The following is an 18,340-nucleotide window of genomic DNA, read 5'->3' as shown; positions in this document are numbered from 1 at the left end:
CTGGTTTGGTCTCCTTATGATCAGGCTCAAGTGAAACTAAGGTTTTTAATACTCGGTTTAAATTCGCTGTGCGCTCCAGATGAACCAATCAAATTCAGTTCTAGTGTTTTTGGGGGGGGGCAGAGGGGAAGCAAAACAAGGCTTGAAGTTAAAACAGCGAGTTGTTCATCCATACACTCACAGCAGGTAGCTGCAAGAAACCCAAGCTGAGAGAGAGGGAACTTCTATTTGTTACCTTTTTTGCCATTAAGTATCCGATTTAAACCTTTCTGATTGCGAGAGAGCTAATTTAGAGATGAAATGAACAAGGTGTTAGGGTAGTTGAGGGACCCATCCTAGCACTTAACATCTCTGCTGCCTTGCTGTTTCACCCCACACAGACTATTTGAATAAAAGCCTGTTTCCTGCCTCTCTTGGGCTACTTCACAAAAAACCCCAAACACACACATCCAAACTACCAGACAAAAAAAAAACCCAACCCACAAATTAATGTCCAATTCCTAAAATTATCTCTGAAAATAAAGGTTCCTGTGGGGTCTGAGAAACGGAAACACACTGGAACACTCATGCTGCTGAAAATACCATCTATCTACTGTAACTAGGACAAATGAAAGCCCTGCTCAGTCTGATTGTGTGTGTAAACTTCACCTAACAGACAGGCTCGCTGGCAATTTCAAGTCTCTTCCCCGGTACAAAAGGGTATTAATAAGGGTCAACTACTTCGTTCAGGCAATTGTCTAAACACTATCTAAAAATATGAATTAAGTCCTAGCGCTTAAAAGAACAACAACTGAAAGCAGAGCTACCAGAACCACAGAGGAAATCAACATTTTCAAGGGTACAGCCCCATTTCAGGCACTTTCTGGTGTTTACAGCCACTCGACAAACGCAGAATGTGTGTGTGTGCATGCACATACGTGTATGGCTCTCACTCTGCATCCACTCTGCCTCAAACTTCCCTTTTCTATTACTTCTTTCATAAATATATATATATTGCTCAACTTCACAAGAGGACAGCTCTATATTGACATAACTGAGCATTTAAAAGATACACAATGCTCATCTCATGTTCTAGCAAAGCCTAACAGATATCTACAGTTAGCCTGCACACGTGGTTGTGGTTTCATTCAATTAATAACAATATTCACATTACTACTCTCAATCTCAAGACAAACCAAGAAAAGTTTTTAAAGCACTGGCAAGATAAATATCTTCTTTCACATCTTCTAGACCACACTAACAGGAATAGGTTGAGGAGAACACTTCCCCAGTTTTACAACCAGAGGAATGTGAACTCATTGTAGATTTCCTATTACATGGTTTAAAAATACACCTCTGTCATCTCAAAGGACTCAGTAGATTAAATCTTATTCATATAGATTTAAGAAATAAAAGCTGGCTTTTGAGGTATGAACTGATGACCATGACAACTAAGACTGCACAGATACCAAATCTCTCTAGGAATTATTTTACTAATACACTTTTCTGAAGTAATTGAATACCAGCAAGAAACATCACTTAAGTGTCGGCCCTTACTAATGGCAATTCCACGTAGTCTTAAACTGATTAAGTAACCTAAAGCAGATGAGATCTAGCATCTAACTGGAGGAGGGCTAGGGTGTGTGGGTTTTGCACTATCACCACCAAATAATTTCTCTTCCTTTCTCTCACCCTATCAAACCCTGAAAATCACTGAAAGTGACCACTCCGCCTTTTGGCTTTGTCTTTTTTTTCTTGCCACCACCAGATGCAGTATTTTGAGCCACTGCTTTTTCCACACTTACATTACTTGCTAAAAGCAAAAAGTCAGGCTTATGCTTTTCAGACATTATTGCAACTTCTATTAAGTCATTTTCCCTGAAGAGTTCTCCCCCAGAATAAATTCCTGTTAAACAACAACAACAATGTGGACAAAGTAACACTGAAAGTTTCATACCTGTACTCACAGTAAAAGTTTGTTATTTAGAACTGTGTGCTCTCCCCTCCAAACATACTCTCCAAGTGTAAAATGCAGCACCTTTCAGTTAGGATGTGGAATTAGACATTATACACACTTTGCACATCTATGCAATATTTTCTACAGTAAGTTTCTACCTACAGTCAGCCTACTGGGGAAAAAAAATAATTTTAAGACATTTTAGGAACTTCAATTTATTAAGTATCATCAATCATGCAAAGCCTTCCATACTCTACAAAGCTTATTTTCTCCTTTCATTTTATAGGGCAATAATTCTGGTGAGGCTAAGTACGTCTACACTAGTGAATCCACATTCACAGTACATATTTTGTCCTGGCGTAGTTAAAAGCATTATAGTATCATAGTATCATTCAGGGTTGGAAGGGACCACAAGGATCATCTAGTTCCAACCCTCTTGCCATGAGCAGGGACACCCCACACTAGATCAGGCTGGCCAGAGCCTCATCCAGCCTGGGCTAAAAACACCTCCAGGGACAGGGCCCCAATCACCTCCCTGGACAACCCATTCCAGGGCTTCACCACTCTCATGGGGAAGAACTTCCTCCTCACATCCAGCCTGAATCTCCCCACCTCCAGCTTCATTCCATTCCCCCTACTCCTATCACTACCTGAGATCCTGAGAAGTCCCTCCCCAGCCTTCTTGTAGGCCCCCTTCAGATACTGGAAGGCCACAATTACTTCACATGAGCATAAAAAAAAGTTTTCCACAATTGTTTATATTTATTCAAATGAATTCTATAATTACCTCTCATTAAACTTCATTTTTAAGCATTATCAAAGCAATCTTCTCTGCTTTTGTCACAGGAGCTTGGATTGGTGCACACAGGCTTACCACAGTATGATATAGGAAGGCAATCCATGAGCTTTCACACCATGCCTTGGTGAAAGCCTTGGAGTATCATTTTGTTCTGTTCAACTGGGAAACTCAACACCTAAAAATTAATTATCCTATCTGAAATGATGCAACATTTTTATTCTACAGTTTTTTCTCAAAGGCAAGTTCTGTTGACCAGTCACTTGTACTTCAGAGGTATAAGTGTATTCTCTTCAGTAACCTTCACAGTTAACATTTAATAACTTCCCCCCACTTTCAAAATACTATAAAAAAAAGAGTCAGGGCTTTAAGAGGTGACCTATAAAGCAATTACAGGATAGCCATTACCACCTTTTAAATAACTGCATTATTTTCCACTTCCTTTTTCCACAGAAAGCACAGAACAGTAAGCATATTTTGCAAATCACAGTGGACAGACTTTCCCACCATCGCTGCAGATTTGAATACACTGCTACAATCAGACCCAAAAAGAGTAAAAAAAGTCACATTCCTACACTGAAAAACCACACTTTGCAGAGGGTGGCATTGAGCAGTTACACTAATTCACTTTGTATTAAATCAAGCAAAACTGTAAATTTTAATGAGTTAATTTCAAAGCAGAGAAAAGGCCTATATTGTGCTATAACAAGCCAGCTAAATCATAAGTGGGATTTACAAGTCAATTATCATTCACAGCAAGGTTATTCGCACTGAGTTCTCAAATGCATAACATTTTGCTTGATGGCTAAACCAAGATAAGGAACAAAGTTCAGGTGCACGGGGATGGTAATTGTGACCAAGTTTAACAAATTAGTCAGCAGTTAATTACTTCAAATGTCGTTTGTATACAGATGTGCAAGCTTATTGTCACACCAAGGCAGTAATTACTAGCTTCTTTTGACAATCATGCAGTACTGATGTGCTAGAGATACCTAAACTAGGTGTACCTGCCCCACTAGTAGATCAAGATGCTTTTAGCAGCTTAGCATCATTTAAATAAGCCTTTCAAAGCTTTGAAATTCAGCTGTTCCATCTGTACAGAGACATGCTCAACAAGTGAGGATTCAAGAACATATTAAAGAAATAAAGAGCAGGAAACAGCTGAAGATACCAATTTTTATTTATTTTTAAATCAGCATAAGCAAGGCTATGATGTTACAAGATAAGTAAATACTCAAACACAGAAAGACAGCATCCTTCTGATAATTTTCTGCTAAGTTCCCTGTTCCTATGTCGTCTTCACTCATCTCCCCCACTCTCCGCCCCCAGTCACCTCCCAGGAATTCAGCTCCAAACCATGCTGGTATCAGCTTAGTGGCTAGTACTGGACAATACAATGAGACAGCTACCAGTAATAACCAGAAACGGAGCTCCCAAACGCCTGGAAACAAAGCAAGCACTCCCTCCCTCTCCTCCCCCAAACCTCAAAGACATGCTTTAATAGTTTGTAACCACACGCACGTTATCCACAGAGTGCAAGGAAAGTTCACGGAGCTGGATGTCAGAGGGACAAGAAACAGGTCAGGGCACCTGCTCAGCCCCCCAGCCCTAACTCAGGCAAAGCTCTCCTCATCTAGCCTAAGTCTTACCAGGAACTACACACATCACAACCATCTCCCAAAAAACAATCACTCCTTAAACATCATTTCTTCCTCAGAAAGTTGCAGAGCTTCATCATGGTGAAACATGCCTTCAGTTCTGGGCTGACTTTTCCACGCACTGCCTTGCCTTTTTCTCCCCTTGTTTCCCCACTTGGGTTTTTCTTTTTTTAAGCACCCAGCGACCCAAGTCAGAACTACAGCAAAGAGGCATTCAGGAAAACAGTCTCGCATGTGGTTTCTACCAGCACTCTACAGCGAAGAAGTGAATGCAGCTTGAAGTTCCATTTGAAAAGCCATTTTGAAGAGGCACTGTACAAAACACAGCCCTGCGGTACAGCAGGGGACTGACGTAAGCACACGTGCAGCGCTGGAGCTGTGCTGTCCTCCAGGCATTCAGAAGTAGCATTTTTATATTAAGATGAACTTAACCCAACACAGCCCAAACCAGTAACACTCATTGTAAGTGAACTGTGTGGATAAGGTATTATGAGCAAAAGGGTCAGGAAGAAAAACCACGTACAGCAGCTTATTATTTGCCACAAGGGCCAACCACAAGTGAATGCTGTTTTGTGATTTGACTGAAGCTAGTCAGACATGTAGGTAAAACAACTTTTAACTCAATTTAAAAGCTTGAAGGGCTCTACACATTATAGTGATAAATCTTCTACATCTTTCCCCAAGTTTTCTGTCAAGGAGTAATGGGTGGCTTCAACTTGATATAGGTTAAGCACATGTTACAGACCTGAAGAGATAATTTTGCCCATGATTTGAGTTGAATTGAACTGTCATCAAGCCCTGCTGTACAAAGGGTGTGTACTCCACAACTTCAGTCAAAAATTCACAATTCTATATTACATGCAAAATTTGGGGTATATTAACATGTCAACAGATACCTCACAGTTAAGAGAGTAGCTAGGGTTGAGTGAAGGGATAGAAATCACATGATTTATAAACCTTCTAACTGCATAACAGGACAAAATGAAAACTCCTTAACAGAGCTACACAACTTACTCTACGCAAGCACATCCTTAATGCAAATGAAATAAGCAGCAACCAGGCCAGTGGACAAATAGAATAGGACATCATCATTTGTTATTAGGACTCAAGACAATAATTGGGAAAGAAACTCAGTATTTAATAAATAAATGGTCACCTACTCTTTGACAATTACAACTTTGTGGGGTGTTTGGGTATTGATTTTTCAGGTGAGGGGAAGTCGCTGTGTTTTTTGTTTGTTTACAGGAACACTAGTTTAATAGAATAATCATCCTGATATATGGCTAATACTGGTTTATCTGAAGGTGTAAGAACAATTTTACACTACTAGCACTGTGCACCAGCATTGAAGTCCAAAAACAAAGAAATTCATGGTGAATAGACAGGGAGTTTTTAATCTCTACTCTGTCAGTTTCTCGTGTATTTTGTACAGGTTATTAGAAACTAGTAAAATACTTGTGCATCACCACAGAATCCTTCAATTCCTTCATTAAGTATTCATAGATCTACAGACTACATTTTAAACTAAATGCTTACCACCTCTGAGTATGCATTTGAAATAGAAGCACATCTGGATTAGCAGACAGTTTTAAATGAGAAGTTGCACATTCCTTTAAAGCATACTACATTAAGGATTTTTGTGCAGGTGCAGAGTTCATACAGTCGGGTAACAAACAAGCATTGAGGTACTCCAGGGCTTGTTACGGGCAAAAGGAGTATTGCCTAGTTAGCAACACCAGTTTTTAACTCTGACACCAAGTGATGCTGCTGCCCCCAACACCTGGAACTTGCTTAAATAACCAAACTTCTATTAACGTGAAGCTCATCCTGTAATAACTCTCGCTGTTAATCAGCACCGGCATCTGCTGTGATCAATACCACTAAAAGACACTTAGCATTGAATCCCTCTCACTTGACCCTGGCAAATAGCTCCCTCTGCACACCAGAATGTTGGATTTCCACAAAGAATGATGTGGTTTATTCAGGGATCCAGTTCTCTTGATAAGAAGGACCCATGTGCTCTTTACGGCACAGCAGTACACACCTATTACAGACCAGCCCCTTGACAGGGAGGGGAACCTGTGCAAGCTAGCATGCAATTAGCAAACCAAGATGAAAAATTATTTCAACATTAGGAATAATATTTCAAGATGGACAAATAATTATTTTCCCACTTAAGGCTGCCACAAAACTTTCTCTGGAAAAATCATTTAAAGCATGCTCATCAGAATTTTAATCTACATCAGGAAAAGGACAACACATGGTTCACATAAGTGTAGGCTGTTATCTTGGATTAAAACACTACCTAAATTCCTCAAGCATCCCACATATAATATTATTCAAAGTACAGTCCTAAAGAGGCATTGCTTGGAAATTTTTACTCTAGATGTAGATCTTCCACAGTGACCAGGAAGCCACCGTCACGCAGAGAATATCCTTTACATGTACAAACCAAGCGACTCACTGCCACCAAAAACGTGTTTCTGGATGATCTGTTCTGTAACTGTTATTTAATAAATAGACAGAAAAGCAAGCAAGCAAACTCGTGTGTGTCATTTATCAATGGCAAAAGACACACACATTTTCCCTGCCAAAGCTAGAGCAGTTTTGCAAACTCGGTTTCCCAAGAGCCTCCCCGCAGCACACCAAGGACTTCCTCCAAGGGCAGGGGAGAAGGGGCAAAGAGCACGCGGAACCAGGCCCCACAATGAAAGCCTCGTGAAGCAACTGAACAGAACAACTCCCTCGATGGGTGGTTTTTCACCCCCACCTTCTCACAGCTAGCCCTCCTGCCCTGCCAATTCCTAGAAAATTAGAGTCCCACCGTGATCCACACATGGATGACTCCAAATCCTAGCACAAGTTTTATTACTTCATCCCTAACCGCTACTTAAGATGAACTTCCAGGAAAATAATTGAAAAGCCAAATAAATTAAAAATTTCTGCTGGAAGGGGGGGAATAAAAAAAAAGACATCTTGTTGACACAGACTACAGTTCCCCCTATCCGGAATTTTGATTTCTGCACTACAATATGTAAGGCTTTGTTAGAGTGAAGCAAACTCGGGGGGTTTTTGAGGGGGAAAAAGAAACGAAACCCAAACCTACAGGCTGTGTAGGTTTCGCATTTAAAAATCAATTCACCAAAACAATAAAGCACTGCTCTTTTCACAAAGGAGGGGAAAATGCATGACACATGGAGTAGACTACATATTTTAAAATAGCGTTCCTAAAGTTCAGCTGAGCATGAAAGTTAATCTTTCAAAAGTGAACATTCAGCTCCAGTTGTGTTCAAGTGTACTAGCACTAGGAAGGGGGGGGGGGATATATATATATATAAGAAAAAACACCCAACCTTTCTATTTTTATAAATTCTCCATGTATTTTTAGCTGGTCTCCTCTTGAATGGCAAATTATTTTATGGCAATATAATCTTTTTAAATGCATGTATGTGTGTGTGTGTGTATGCGCACAGAAAGACATACACACTCCCTTTGAAACACTTCTCCGCATTATTTCTCAGAGTGGAGCTACAAAACTATACCCCAAAAACAAACTAAAATGGAGTAAGGCACTTCCCAGATGAAGGCTTCTCATTTCAGGACAGTTTTGTTTCAATATTTAGTCCCATACCCAAGGGGAGTCATTTCCCTCTGATTCTTTGTTATCTGCGCTCTCACCCAAATTTTCACTCAAACTGAGGCACAGAGTGTCCCATTTTACCTCTTAAAGACAGTCTTCCATCCAGATTTGTACAAGGACAGTTTTAATTGGTTCTGATTCTGCTGCACCATGAAGAGAAGGGCAACAAGGGAAGCACACTGCTGATAAAGTTATGTTGCACGGGAGAGAGTTTTTGTACTACAGGTTGCTCTTATGCCTCCTGCCATGATAATACACTTCAGCAAAAGGACAATCAATATTACAATCTAATAGAATTGCCCATTTTTAAGTGTCATACTTGCAGATTAAAGGGAAAAAAAAGGAAAACACCACCTTTTTTTTTGGCTCCACTATTTTGTTGCCATTACACATACAGTATTTTAACTTTTACCCTACCATTGACCCTTGTAATATACTTTATTTGCTCAGCAACCAACTACAAACATCAAGACCTTCTTCTTTGTTAGACATATGCATCTTTCAACACACTCACAAAACAAATACTGCAGGTTTGAAAAAGAAGAAAAACCAAGAGATGATACAATAATATATAATTTTTGCTTGTCATCTAGAACTTGCCCAAATGCTCAGGAGCTCTTTCTCCCATGCAAAAGCTTTTCTACAGCAAATTATTTACTCCAGGTGGCAAGGAAGCAAAACTACCACTGAAGTACCCACACAAATAAACATCCCCAGAGAGGCTGGGCAGCACCAGTAAGCACTGGGCTTACAGATGCCCCCAGCACACCTTAAACCCAGATTCCCGTGGAGATTTTGGATGGCACATTCTACAGTGTTTATATGTACAGCAAGCATAGCATTCATACAGCAAAGATGCAGGATGGAAAGGAATTCAAGTGCATGCACTTGGCATGCCCAGGAAAAAAAAAAAAAGGATGGAAGCCTCAGACTAAAACTATCAATACCACACAAGTATTTCTGGTAACAATATCACATTTTCTAGATGAAATACAGAAAAGCTGTCATTTTATCTCCACTTTCAGCAGTAACTAGCATATAGCTCAATGGATAACACTATACTTTGCATCACTTGAGATAAAGAATGCACTGACATGGAGATAAACACTTTGCATATGAAAACAAAATGAGAACACACATTAAAAGAGAACCACGTTAAAGCCCTCTGGAAGTGCATAAAGCACCTCAGTGTTGCTAAGGGCATAAGTCCTACTCAAACTTTTTCCACCTATTCCTCTTCCTCTAGAAAGCAAGAAATGTTATCCTCCTTAGATTTTACAGCATTTAGTTTTTTGCACTCCTTCTCCAACTATTTACTCACTCTGAATAATAAAACACCAAGAATAAATAAGAAGGGGGGGAAAAAAAGCAACACATCAATATTGCCTTGTGCTTGTCTCAATGGGCTCATGCGAGGATGAAAACACCAGAAAGTCTTCAACTGTGACCCATGGCACTATGTATTTGTTACCAAAAATCTCAGGAGGATAAAATCCTAGAAGCTAGGATGACATTAAGGAGAGGAACAGGTTTGAGGAGCAAAGAATATATGTTGTGAGGTTCCCTGAAGAGCCAGCCCTGTCCATCATGAAGCATAAGGTGTATTTTAATTCTTCCTGGGTCTCTCTCTCATGGCCAGTATAGGAAGCTTCACATTTTCTGTTAAGATGGGAAAATCCCAGCCCATTTAAGAATCTTTCAGGTCAAAACTAAGTATTTGAAGTCTAACCAGTAGCTAGCCAGAAGCCACAAAAGGACTCCAGCACTGGAGAGTCCTATGCTCTGCACTTAAAAGAGCAACTGAAATGAACAGTCCCATTTTACAAAAATACCACCTTTAAGGTCTCAAAACCAGGGAAAATGTTATTGCCCCATGCTTCAGGGAGGAAAAAAAAAGGAGAAATAAACAATTTTGCACATCTCCTGATTGTATTTTACCATCCTTGAATTACACTTCCAAACCCTCATTTTTGACTGTGTTCTTTCAAAGTCTGCCATATCTACATAAACCGTAATGTCTGTTAGCAGTATGCTTTCAGGGTTCCTCCTGTTAAGGGAAAGAAGCAAAAAAGCAAGCAGGATCACACATTTATAGGGGTATTTCAGGCAGTCTGGCTTATTGTTTTTAAACTGCAACCAAAAAAAAAAAAACAAAACAGGGTTTTTTTTAATTAACATTCAAATGGCATGAGTTATAAAAATTAAACTTCCAACAACCTACCAATTAGCAGAGTTAACTGTTCTTGCCACAAGGACTCGCTGCCTGTGTAGGAATCACCTCAACTATCCAGGTTTGTTGCCACTCTAATTGTAAGCTTTCAAAGATTATTAAAAATAATTTAAAAAAAAATAATAATAGTAATTTCCTGTTCACATCTGCAAAAAAACTAAGTGTGGGAACAGAGTGAACCCCCAGAACTACACAATGTTTCAGCCTGCCGCTCTCTAAAGCGTTCCTCCGGTTTGGACCCAGGAGTAGTTCTCCACCTCTTCCCCCAGAAGAGCACACATTCAGCTAATAAACAGCATATTTTATATCATGTTCTCACACACTCAGCATGATTCACTGATAGATATTTGCAGAAGCAAAACTAAAGATCAATGCCATGACTTTTTTTCTTTTCTTTTAATACCTGTGGCCATTGTGGCCACTACCCACACTTCAGCCTTCTGAAGCTATTTCCCAACATCTCATTATACTGACAATTAGCAACACAATCCAAAGCCCATCCAACAGAGTAAGGTTTGTCTCTGGAACAGATAGGGATGCATAAAGCGATTTGTGCCTGTTTTCCCCAAACCAGCCTTCAGATACTTCAGCATTAGAGGTGAAGCACAGCTGCCAGGCCATTCCCCTCCCCATAGCACAGCTCATTAAAAGGCAGTGCTACCTACAAGTACATCTTCACTACCTTCTTCTGCTCCTCTCCCAAATGAACCCTCTGGAAGAGATAACAGTGAATTTCTTCCCCTAAAAAAGAGCACTCAAGGTATGTGTAGGGGAGAAATTCACCCACTAATTGGAGAAGTACCTCATCATTACCACAATTCAGTTATTGTGAGCATTTTAGGCACCTGAGGGCCCCAGGAGTGGGCGTGATGGACCAGATTTGGGTGGAAAGCCCACCTGAGCACAAAAGCCAGAGCTAGGAGGCTGCACCAGGCACAGCCCCAGGTGCCCAGAGTTAACGCCTGCCTGCCCGCCCGCCCTCCCCCCTCAGTACGCACAAGTGACATCAGGGCCATTTGAATAATCAGATTGCAGCATGCTTCGCCTTGCAAGATACCAGCTGCTCTTGGATTGCTGCAAGGTAGTACCCAAAGCCTTGCACCACAAGTTTCATGGGCACAGGCACACATACACGAGGGGCTGCCACCATCCCCTTCCAGCATTGCTGCTTTGCAAAAAGAACACCCATCCAAGCAATGATCACAACCAGGAGTCCTCTGCCTTGCCTTGCAGTGTGTGACTAGCAGCCAGAATTATTAGTGTGTCTTCTCCAACTTTTGCATGAAGTGACCTAAACCATTAAATATTGCAGTAGCCTTCTTCCACACCAAGGGGTCTGAATGCAGAAATGCTGCATTCCTTTGGCATTCTCTTGAGATTTCAATAGCAAGTCAGGAATCTAGTCCAAGCTTATTAAATACTTTGCACCTCCCCCAAAACAATTCCCCACCCTTCCATCAAGGAAATCTTGACCATGCCCCTCCTTTCAACCACAGTATATCCCCTTGTCTGTTTTTAAGCACTTCCAGGGAGGAGGGGTGGGAGGAAGCCACACAGAAGGCCCTCTCCCTTCTTCCACAGCAGGTAAGAAGGTAATTTTGCAAACCTGGGTGTGCCCATTTCAAATCTGAAGATCCAGCAAGGGCTGGAATGCGGTGACTGCTGGGCACAAGAATTTCATCCTGAATAACAAGCCATGCACAATCCACTGTCTTCTAGATTCAGCTCAACTTTATGGAAACCCTAGCTGACACCACCTCTTGACCTTCCTTTATGTGATGAGGATATGGATTACCAAACCCTTACCCTTTCCTCCCATGCACCTCAGGCACAAGATAGCCACAAACTACCTTTGCAAGTGATAATATTCACACTGTGCTGGGGGTAAATAAAAAAAATCATCATATTTAAGGAGGTTGGAAGGAGGGGAGCCAGGACTCTGCATGAAGCAGTCTCAAGCAGCAGAGGTCAATACAATGTATCGAATCATTTCGGTGCACTACAAAACAACTTCTGCTCTTATGAAGTAATCATTTGACCAAGCTATTAATCGTACACTCATGCTGACAGATGGACTTGACACATTCGCTTTTGGGGTTTTTTTCTTTGTAATGGCATCACTTCTCTAACCCTATCTCGCAAGCTGGAGCACACAGGCCTCTCTGGAAGCTCTCTCCAGCAATCTCACTGGGTGGGCCTGCTGAGCAACACATCCCCCCCACACACACACCCCCTGGCTGCATCTGCACCTTTCCCTTGTGTGGAAAAGATACAAAGACTTAAAGTAAGTTACTTTGAAAGCGCCTTAATAACCCGTTTCACAAAAAAACACTCAACATTTTAGAACTGTGGTTTTGCACATACCTAACAACTCTAAATATATGCCCAGTAAGCAATGTTTACAGAGATGTGGAAAAAAACCTCCAACTTTTTGACCCTCCCAAAAAATAAAAGTATCAGACCATCCATAAAATTAAGGAGAGAGTCACTGTTACATATGGAAGCCACTGAATTAATTGCAAATGGCTTTCTGTGTTTGATTCTGGGAAAGGGGGAGTGGAAACAAAGGGGAAGGAAGTGCAGCTCTTTTTTTTTTTTTTTTGCATTTCTCAGTGCAATTGAATTTTCTCTTGAGGAGCAGTATAAATCTCAACTACATCTGATACATTCCAACATGATACTGCAGGATAAAACAGCGTTTTAATAAATAAGGGCTTTGGGAAGAAGCCATAGGCGTATGCTGATACAATTACACGTGCACTTTCTTCCCCAGTGTCACTATATATATATATATGTGCAGGCAATGTATGCCTAGAAAAGGACTCAAGTTGACTGCAGGATTCTTTTCAACAAGTTACAGAGAGAGGCACAATTCTGGTAATTGCCAGTTTGCAGGCAAATAGGAAGACAAGCTACCCAATATGAAGAATGGACTTTTACACCATTCCAGCTGGCAGCTGAAAGAACAGGAAAATACTTTTAAAACACATTAGGCAATATTAAGGGGTGGGGGGAAAAAAAAAAAAGTTGAGGGGCCATCAGCGATTTTAAATTTGAAGGTGAAATGAATTTGTTTTCAACAGCATAAATAGAATGCTACTTATGCAAGCTTAAGCTAAATAAACAAATTTATTACAGAGACTAATAGGAAATTATCAGTTCCTACATGTCCCATGGAATTTTCTTCTTAAACCCAAAAATATATTCCATCTACAACAGTATTTTTGTGTTGAAAAAAAAAAAACAACACACTGAAATATGGTCTACTGAAAAATCAAAGCCATTTATCCTGCATATTTAATAAGCACATAGAACACATTACCATGAAAAGTATCAAATGAACACAACCATAAGGATTAGAATGCTATGAATTGGTCCAGAGAGCGATTCTCCCCCCTTCAAGCACAAGTCCTCCATACTCCTTCAAACAAAGCTTTCCCTCTAACACTAAAAAGTAATTAAACTCCTAGTTCTCAAAATGCCAAGGTACAATGCCCACCGAGACAGACAATTCACCTTCACAAACCAACTAATTTATAGAGGCTGTACTTTAAAAAATAACCCTGAAATAATAGAAGCCATTTTTAAGTAAGTTACACAGACAGACACACTTCCCAGATTGAATAATGGAGTATAGGAGCAAGCAACGTTGAAAGTTTGATCTATTTCTCTTTTACTCTCTGGTGCACACCAGGTTTTCTGCAATCTAAATATTTGTGAACGAAGCAGGCTGCATTGCTATAGGCAATGTAAAAACACTACCCTGGTTTATGGCAAATATTGCTTCATTACGGGAGGCCCAACCAAATTACTGCCTTGCAAAAAAAAATCACACCAATCATACATATATTTAGAAATTAAGGATGAATAAATCCTGCCCTTACTGGGAAGAAGCCATTCTCCTGCTGCTTCTATAGAGCAGCTCAAAATAGTGATGAAAAAAAATCCTCTCAAATACAGATGAGACTTCTACCACGTGCCTATAAAATGCTGCAGACTCCAACATGGCAAGATTTAAAAAGGAAGGGGGGAAAAAAAAATGCATAGCAGTATATTTACAAGATGCTTTTGTGGCTGGAGCAAAGCTCATGTGCTTGCCCGTTACACGGCTCACAGCACCACATCTCATTTCCTGCTAGCACCCAGATTTGAACTCTTCTCATGGAACTTTAAATTTTAAAATCTTCATCACAACCCTTTGCCATCACACCATAACAACTTGCTTCTCCCACACAAAGGGTTTTGGGTTTGTTTGGGGTTTTTTTTTTGGTTGGTTGGTTGGTTTGTTGTGTGTTTTGTTTTGGGTCTGGTTGTTTGTTTGGTTTGTTGTTTTTTAAATAAATTGAAAACTAGCGCTGTTGCCTCGCCAAGACATTACAAGCACAAGGGTTGGTTCTAGCAACCCTCTAGGACAGCAGCACGGAGTGCATGCCTGTAGGTTTAAGAACGCGGTCCATTTATCTACAGGGAAGAGAAACACAAACCTAAGCATTTTTCAAATTGCTTCTCACTGAGTAACTGAGGGACAAAAAGAAAAAGACATTACCTTTGTCTTTTAGGGACTGAATGTTCAACTTCTATGAGTTTCCCATGCAGTTCCACTTTACCTACAAAAATACACAGAAAGGAGAAAATACTTGAGCCCAGCCGTCCGTCCGTCGCTCATACCCGTCTCCCGGAGCCGGTTCGCAGGGGCGTAAGGCAGGAAACGGGAGCGCAACACGTTAGCCCATTCATCGGCAGCCCGGGCGCCGGCGGAGCGGGTAAGGCGACACAGCCCGGCGCCCGGGGCCGAGCCGCTGCCGCGGGGAAGCCGGAGCTGCCCTCAGCCGGGCCCCTTCCTCCGCCCCAGCCTCGAGATAAAAAAAAAAACGGCTGGTGAAACACCGTGTGCGGGAGCCGGATTCGGCCGGGGCTCGGGCACGGACAGCGGGGGTTCCGGCGGCCCCCGCCGGGCCTCCAACTTGGGGCGGTTTGCTGCGCGGAAGCGGGCGGGAAGGAAGCCGAACGGAGACACCGAGCGTTGCCCGAGCCCGTCTTTCCCGAGGGAACCTCTCCCAGCAGACCTCCGCAGAGCCGCTTCACGCGAAAAAAAAAATTCATTTCTTTAATTTTTTTTTTATTTTTTTTTTTAAAGCACACGAAAACAGGATGTCGGGGCCAGGAGTCGGCGCGCTGCTGGAGGCGGTGATGGGTGCCTAAGACCCACGAAAAGAAACCGAAATAAATAGTAGGGCAGCGGGGGGGAGCAGACAGGGGCTGCCCCCCCTCCCAAGTTTGGGGCAATTCGGCTGCTGGCCCCCAGCCCTGCGGCCTGCGCCAAGCCGCGGGAAGCCCCAGCCAGCTTCGGGGGGAGGCGGCCCCTGTGAGGGGCTGCGGGGGAGGGTGGGGGTGTCCAGTTATGCCCGAAGGGGGTGTGCAGCCGCTGCCCAGCGCCCGCAGTCCTCCCCCTCCTCTCGGCACCCACGGCCACCCTCGTCCTCCCCCCTCCCCCTCTGATGCAGCGAGGGGCCCCGGCCGGGCAGGGCTGGCCGTGGGGTGTGGAAAAACATGGGAGCCGCTGCGCCGCGGGTCCGTGGGCCCAGGCTCCCGCCCCTCCCCAGCCCCACTCCTCCGCCTCACCAAGCTGGTCTCTCCCGGGGGGCCGCTGCCGCGTAAGCCCCGCGCAAAGCCTCCGCGGGAAGGCCAAGCAGCTCTGGCCACGCTAGGAAAACAACAGTTTGCACTTCACCTGGGGCGGGAGGGGAGTCAGGGTAGCAGGCACCTTCCCGAACCTCTATTCCAGACCGGCGGCGAGGCCCAGCTCTCCCTGCAGCAGTTCCGCGGCCGCGGAGGAGCGCAGGCGGCGGGAGCCGTCGGGGCTGCGAGGAGAGCGGGGAGTGGAAAGGACCGCTCACCTGAAAGTGCCTCGATGGCCTTCATGGCCCAGCTCTCGTCGGGGCAGTCCACGAAGGCGTACCCCGTCTTCACCAGGAACTGGCCCGAGAATGGGATCTTGGAGTCCTTAAAGAGACTTTCCAGGTCGAGGGGGCTGACGTTCTCGCCGAGGTTGCCGATGTAGAGCTTGTTCATCTTCCTGGCGGCTCGAGAAGGCGCGCACCGCGGACTGCAACCCTCGTCTTGCGAGAGGAGGTGGGGAGGAAGGGGGAAATAAAACAAAATGCGATGGAGGGAGGAAGGAGAGAGAGAGAGAGAGAGAGAGAGAGAGGAGACAGGGGAAAAAAAAAAAAAAAAAAAAATCAGATCTGCAGCTTGTGTCCCTCCCTCTCTCTCTCAAGGGGTAAAAAAAAAAAAAAAAAAAAGGGAAAAAAAAAAAAAAAAAAAAAAAAAGACGCGTAGCCAAACGGGAGCCCTAGGTGCCTGCCGTGCTACCCGGGTGCATGGGGGGCGCGGGGGAAACACCCAGCGCCGGGGCCTTGGATGGCGGGCTGAGGAGAGGAAAAGGAGGAGGGAAAGAGGGGAGGAAAAAAAAAAAAAAAAAAAAAAAGGAAGGAAAAAAAAAAAAAAAAGGAAAAACTACTTTTTTTGTCTTGCCCCCAAGCCCCTTTGGCAGCAGCAGGCGGACTATGGAAATGTCACACTACGTGCGTGCAGGCGCCGCCTCTCCCTCTGAAAAAAAAAAAAATCCACTAGAGAAGGAGAGGGGGGAGGGAAGGAGGGAAAGAGAGAAAAAAAAATTACTTGAATATTCCGGCTTTTTGAATGAGCCACGTGTTCAAACTACAAATCAACTTCTCACGTGAGGAATCCCAGCTCTTCAATTAGTGAGTGGATGGGGCGCACACACTCACGGAGGAGGAGGAGGAGGAGGAGGAGGGCCGGGGTGAAGGACGAGGAGGGGTGTGGGGGGAGGCTGGACAGGACAGGACAAGTTTAGAGAGGGCGGAGGAAGGGGAACCAGAGTTGGGTGGGCGCCGGTCGGCGCCGCCTCTGCCCTTCCACTGAGGGAGTCCGCTTTGCGCGCCCCCGCCGCCCAAAAACGGCTGGGCGGCTGCACCTCCCCCCGTGCGAGCGGGGTGTGATCCCGGGGAGGGAGGGGAAAAGGCACCGCAATGCCCGCCCCCACACCCCCCCCCCCCCCCCCCCCCGCCCCGCTCCGCTCCTCCCCCGCCGTGCCAGGCTGTGGGGATTATTCATTGGGGTCGTGCCTGGGCGATCCCGCTCCCCGGCACCATAGGTCGGGGGAGGGGGATTAGAAAGGGGAAGAAAAAGAGGGGGGAGGGGGTGCAGGCATGGGGGGAGGCGGCGGGGGAGAGCGGGGATCCGCTCCCGCGCATCTCCGCCGCAGCTGCGTGCTGGGGGACTGGCGGGGCGGGGGGTCTCTCCAGCCTCGGAGGAGCCCCATATGGTAATATTTCTGTATTACTCGCAATGCCCCTTGTGCTGAGCCTTAAGGAAAGGAGGAGAAAGGAGGGGGGAGGAAGACAAAGGGGTGGAGGAGAGTTGGGGGATGATGAAGAAGGGGAGAGTCCTGGGGCGAGGGAGCCGCACTCCGGCTCTGCCTGGCCCGGGAGGGGCGGGGGGACCACGCTGCCTTTCCATCTGGGTAATGGTGGACGGCGCGGGGGGAAACGCAAAGGCACCGTTGCCCTCGGCTGGTAACGGCACACAAAGGGATTTGGCGACCCCCTCCCCCCCCGCCCCCGGCCCGGTTTAAGGAACCATTCATAATTCTCCACATTCGTACAGATACAATGGTGGGCTTGTGGGGGAGGGGTTTGAGGGTGTGGAGCCTTTCCAGTGCAAACAAAATGTTGCCTGAAGATGAAGAAAGGATACGGAAATGAAAGCCAGCACTGTGTTTAATATAGCGATCTAGTAGGTTTTGTTTAATAATTCAACGCACTTTAGCCGAAGGTTTCATTTGTTCTGTGGTAGGCTTCTTGCGGTACTTTTTAATAGGTATATCCATGGAAAATGGTTAAAATACTTTTATTAGTGTGCAGTGAATGGATTTCCACATGTCATGCAGTACGTCTAGAAATCCGTAGTAAACAGGGACGCTTCATAGTTTGATGCCTATGTTCTAACCAGCGTAGAATTCGAAAGGGGTGATTTAAATGCCCTGGGAAGCCATGAG

The 18,340-nt window shown here is 44.2% G+C and overlaps 1 protein-coding gene across 2 annotated transcripts in view; it reads right to left on the bottom strand.

Annotated features, from left to right (window-relative positions):
* The window catches only part of IGF2BP3 (insulin like growth factor 2 mRNA binding protein 3), a 121,853-nt gene extending 105,464 nt beyond the window's left edge, over positions 1-16,389 (bottom strand). For both annotated transcript variants that reach the window (XM_068152437.1, XM_068152439.1), the window contains exons 1-2: positions 16,158-16,389; positions 14,807-14,867 (exon numbers count right to left, since the gene is read on the bottom strand). In XM_068152437.1, coding sequence (XP_068008538.1) covers positions 14,807-14,867; positions 16,158-16,332 — 236 coding nt within the window. In that variant the 5' untranslated portion in view covers positions 16,333-16,389. The remainder of the gene's footprint in view (positions 1-14,806; positions 14,868-16,157) is intronic.
* Positions 16,390-18,340: the final 1,951 nt, after the last annotated feature.

The sequence above is a fragment of the Melanerpes formicivorus genome, unplaced genomic scaffold, assembly GCF_026170545.1.
Source record: "Melanerpes formicivorus ecotype bairdi unplaced genomic scaffold, bMelFor1.0.p_v2 SCAF_23, whole genome shotgun sequence".
In the NCBI taxonomy this organism is placed as follows: domain Eukaryota; kingdom Metazoa; phylum Chordata; class Aves; order Piciformes; family Picidae; genus Melanerpes; species Melanerpes formicivorus.
Note: the sequence above shows the minus strand (reverse complement) of the source record. Positions and strands in the feature narration are given on the sequence as shown.